At 35.2% G+C, this 4,423-nt stretch overlaps 2 protein-coding genes across 2 annotated transcripts; one reads left to right on the top strand and one right to left on the bottom strand.

Moving 5' to 3' along the window:
* Nucleotides 83-945, bottom strand: LOC104749060. The gene has a single exon (XM_010470632.2). The coding sequence runs from the start codon at nucleotides 792-794 to the stop codon at nucleotides 465-467; it is 330 nt and encodes a 109-aa protein (XP_010468934.1). The 5' UTR covers nucleotides 795-945; the 3' UTR covers nucleotides 83-464.
* Nucleotides 3,271-4,040, top strand: LOC104749059. Its single transcript, XM_010470631.2, has one exon. The coding sequence runs from the start codon at nucleotides 3,437-3,439 to the stop codon at nucleotides 3,905-3,907; it is 471 nt and encodes a 156-aa protein (XP_010468933.1). The 5' UTR covers nucleotides 3,271-3,436; the 3' UTR covers nucleotides 3,908-4,040.

Below are 4,423 nucleotides of genomic sequence, written 5' to 3'. Positions count from 1 at the left end.
GGGGGGGGGGGGGGGGGGGGGGGGGGGCATTATTGTAATCCAGTAAAGGTTATTATGGGTAAAGCGAATAAAAGAGAAGACGTGGCTTCACGTGCTAAACTATGATCGTGCGTAGAAGGTGCTTTGCTTTGGTCTTTCTCTCTCTTTCACTATAAAAACAAAAAACTAAACACACACTTCCCCATGCTCGTGTAATTTAATAAACCCTCTCTATATATATTCGTACTAACTTAAATGGGCCTTAGTAAAGTATTCCATGGGCTTCATTAATATGTTAAAAAATGCATAATTTGGGCCACATATCTGGACCGTGTTGGACCTGAATCATACAACGACGTTGTCTTGCTTTATCATCAAAAAACACTCCTTTGAAAATCTCACCAAAACAAAAAAGTTGCCGGAGATTATCGCCGACGACAGGCTTAAGGCATGATTCGCCGGAAAATACAAAGAATACAATGAAATCATCCGTGGATAATCTGAGAGTACCTGTTCTTGATCCAACGAAACCCTTTCTTGACGGTGGCTTTAACTTTGCCTTCCATAGCGTAAGCCTTGTACGTTGCGATTCTCTTCTTCCTCTTTGTTTCCGCGTCGAACAATTTCCACGGAGCAGCGGTCGTCGTGGATGCACCCGGAGGAGGGGGGATACTCTGGTGAAAGTCTGGTGAGACGGGTCGAGTTGAGTAGGTTTGTGTTGTTGTTGATTCACCAACGCCGTAACCTTTACCGTTAACGATCTGCATCCATCGATCAACGGCTAGTGTTTTTTGGTTCGACCCGAACCCGTCCATTGTCTCTAGAGCTCCTTCCGAATTAGGAAGAAGCACCGGTAAGAGTATGGATTTGGATGATTCTTCGATTTTGGGATCGATACAGATTAATAAGGGGAGATTGTGAGAGGCTCTGCGATCGATGAGGCGCTTTCTCGTTTTTTTTTTTTTAATGATGGTTAATTTTAGAAAAATAAAAGAAAACTTGGAAAAAAAAATGTGATTTATATGGTAACTTTGTTAATTCTCTTCTTCTTTGCCTTTACAATCTATATATATATATTTTGCAAGTTTTCCATCTAAATATGTATATATACGAAATTATAAGGAAAATGAATCAATCCATATATTTACCTTACAGTTTCAAAATGTTAATAACATTTATATGGTATCTTTGTAATGTATCTTAGGTGGAAAAGTTTATCTTTAGATGGTTTGTAAGCTGGCTTCCGATGATAATACATTTGGGTATTTGTTTTAACAACATTCGGCCCAATGTTTAAATAGTGTATTAGGCTCATAGCAAGAACAAGTTGATTCAAAAAACAAAGAGAATTCAACCAAAAAAACCCAAACTTTCCTGAATTTACCTGAAAAAGTATTAATTTCTGGTCTAGCCAAATAAATACTCAATTTTTGTTGATTTTCAAATATAATAACAAATTTTTCATTGACTTGCCAAATTAGCACGTTGTTTATAAAATTAACAGAAAATTAAACGTCATTAGCAACACGTTAACATTTGAGGTTAAATCATACGACGTCGTTTTGAAATTTTTAATTAAAAAAAAAATGCATCACCAAGGGTCGAACTCGTGTTTTTATTATATGCGTACACAGAATTATACCACTGTACCAGCAGCAACTTTCAAACAATGTTGTAACATACTTGTTTTTATTATATGTGTACACAGAATTAAAAAAAAAAAATAATCAGAGTTTATCGACGTCTCGAGAGAATAAAACCTTGCCGTAGAGCAAGCACGTCGAATTTTTTTCTTTCTTTTCAACCTTCAATTCACAGATGACACCACCTAATGAATGGGATAATGGAATGGCCTATAACTAATTGTAGTTGTTTTGTCTATAGTGTTTTTAGTTATACTCCCTCCGTTTCAAAATATAAGATGTTTTAGAGGTTTTGGTTTGTTTCATAATATAAGATGTTTTCAACTTTCTTGGCAACTTTTAGATTAATTTCATATTTTTTATTAGTTGTTTTATGTAGTCTTGTTTTTGATTGGTTAAACTTTTTAAAAGTAAGCATTCTTTATCATGCGTGCTTTTAGCCAAAACATCTTATATTTTGAAACGGAGGGAGTATATTTTATAAGAACTGATTTCATCCCTCCACCTAGAATTGCATGGTCTGATTTGGGCTAGAGAACGTTTGCTAAACCACAACCATTTTTGTTTTCTGTTCATTAATAGTTTTAGCAGAACTAATTGGAAACGGATAAAATGGCCAACGTTTGTTTGTCTGAGAGTCAAGGTCTTGGGTACAACAAATTCATCCGATTACAAAAACTGTTTTCTTAGCGCGTAATATTCGTTTCTAATCATTTATTTATGTGTCACTTTAATTAATTATCTTTAACAGAAAAAGATACTAGTTGCATTGCATTTTGCAGCTATGTGCAAATGAGTTTTAGTAAAGAAAACAGTGTTGCACGCAATTCCTGCATGCGGTGGTAGAGGGAATCTATCGATTTGATCAAATCACAGCTCAATCATCTCATTAATTAATGTTCCCATTACGTTTTCTTCAGTCAAATGTTTCCCACGATAAATAATTACTAATATTGTACTGATGTACATATGAGTGAAACCGATGTAGCCTCACCTAAAACATGCTACAATTTATTTGATTTAGACATTTTTAACGTAAAATATAGTAATTTCAAGACAAAAGAGACTATACATTACACTAAAACAGACACATGCGTGTCTATCTCACCCTCTATAATCTTCTTTACAAACAGGCTTGCGACGAAGAAGAGTGATCCAACGGTTAGGATTAAGCAGAAGATTTGTCACATGGCCCATGAGAGTATCGTCACACTCACACAGCGCCATTATTGCAAAAGTGATCGATTCACACTTAAATATAGATTATGCGATATTCGTTAGACACTAAATACCAAATGCTGAGATATTTTTGTTGACCTCATGACAAGAAATCACATATCGTCGATTAAACAACAAAGGGAATCAACGCTAGTTCACAAAAACAATCAATGATATACACTCTTCTTCACTATCCGAACCGTTCGTTTTTGGATAACAACTTCTTCACAAAAAACTGTATTAATCGAGACATGATCATTCATTGTTTGATTTATTGCTAACTAATTATAATCGTTATGTTAATAATAAACTTAAAAAGGGAATGAAAAAAATGTCAATCAATATCATACCGAATATTATTACGTATAAATAAATACATATAGATGCGTGTAACTAATCACGTGTATGCAGCTGCTGCCTATACAGCTGATTTTAATTAAACCATTTAAGGTCTTCCTCATAGTCATCATTATTATAAAGGGAACCCAACCAATATCTCTATCTTCCTCTCTTTAATTTCCTCATTCGTCTCCCCCACTCTATCTTTTTATTATTATTACTTATACACATCTCTAGATAGCGAGAGAGAAAGAGTGATGGAGATAACGCCGAAGAGGTACTGGCGGAGGTGGAGAGGATACGAGAAGCTTGATGGGTCATCATCATCAGAGAAGAAACCGGGTCGAAGGACAGGGAAACGGGTCAAAATGGATCCGACAAGAAAGAAACGGTTTTGGAGGATCAAGATCGTGCCGAAACTGAGGATCCTGAAAAAGGCGTCGCCCAAGAAGTTTTTGGTGTGGCTACGTGACTCTTATGTCAAGATGATGATGCGTTTGGCTAACTCACGGGTTGTCGGATCATCTGGATACGGTGGATCCGTATTCGGGTCGGGTCCAATGAAGGAGTATGATGAGAAAATGCTCGTGGAGATTTACAAGTCGATATTGATGGCGCAGTCTCAGGGGAATCTCGTGCACCGCGACACACCTAATAATAATATCAACAACAAGATTGCTTCTGAACCAGCTGTTGTTCCTGTCTCTTCTTCTCTTGTTTCTTGTTAGGTAATGATACAAACAATTATCCTTTTTCTTAAAAGAAATAATTTATAGTAATAAATTTCCAACGAAGAAGAAGAATCATAAATTTGTTTAATACTATTTCGAGATTGCTGATTGGGCGAAGTTGTGATTTTAATCTGTATCAAATTTTACATAATAAAGAAGAAAAAAATAGTACCCCCCACAAGATAAATAAATAGATAGTGGAGTGTGGGTCCAAAGAGTAATGTTTATTTAATGCGTTTTTTCTTCATTGATTTATCAAAAGTTTTGTTGGAAATATAAGAGTTTTGCATTTACATCGTAATTATTTACGGTACGGTTATACCAATCATGTCTTTTATGTGTCCAAAATTTTATATATCAAAATCGTCCCTATAAGTAAACTAAACCTATAATTAATCTAATTTTTGTTGACTGTTAAATGGAAATTAAGTTGACCACTTTTGTAGTTTTATTCAACGAAAAGCACGGCAATCAGGCACGTATTATGTGTAATTGAATTAATTAACAAAACCT

Source organism: Camelina sativa, chromosome 16 (assembly GCF_000633955.1).
Source record: "Camelina sativa cultivar DH55 chromosome 16, Cs, whole genome shotgun sequence".
NCBI lineage: Eukaryota > Viridiplantae > Streptophyta > Magnoliopsida > Brassicales > Brassicaceae > Camelina > Camelina sativa.
Note: the sequence above shows the minus strand (reverse complement) of the source record. Positions and strands in the feature narration are given on the sequence as shown.

What these genes read in the sequence shown, in the direction of transcription:
- LOC104749060 (XM_010470632.2), bottom strand. Translation starts at nt 794, where the DNA reads ATGGACGGGTTCGGGTCGAACCAAAAAACACTAGCCGTTGATCGATGG.
- LOC104749059 (XM_010470631.2), top strand. Translation starts at nt 3,437, where the DNA reads ATGGAGATAACGCCGAAGAGGTACTGGCGGAGGTGGAGAGGATACGAG.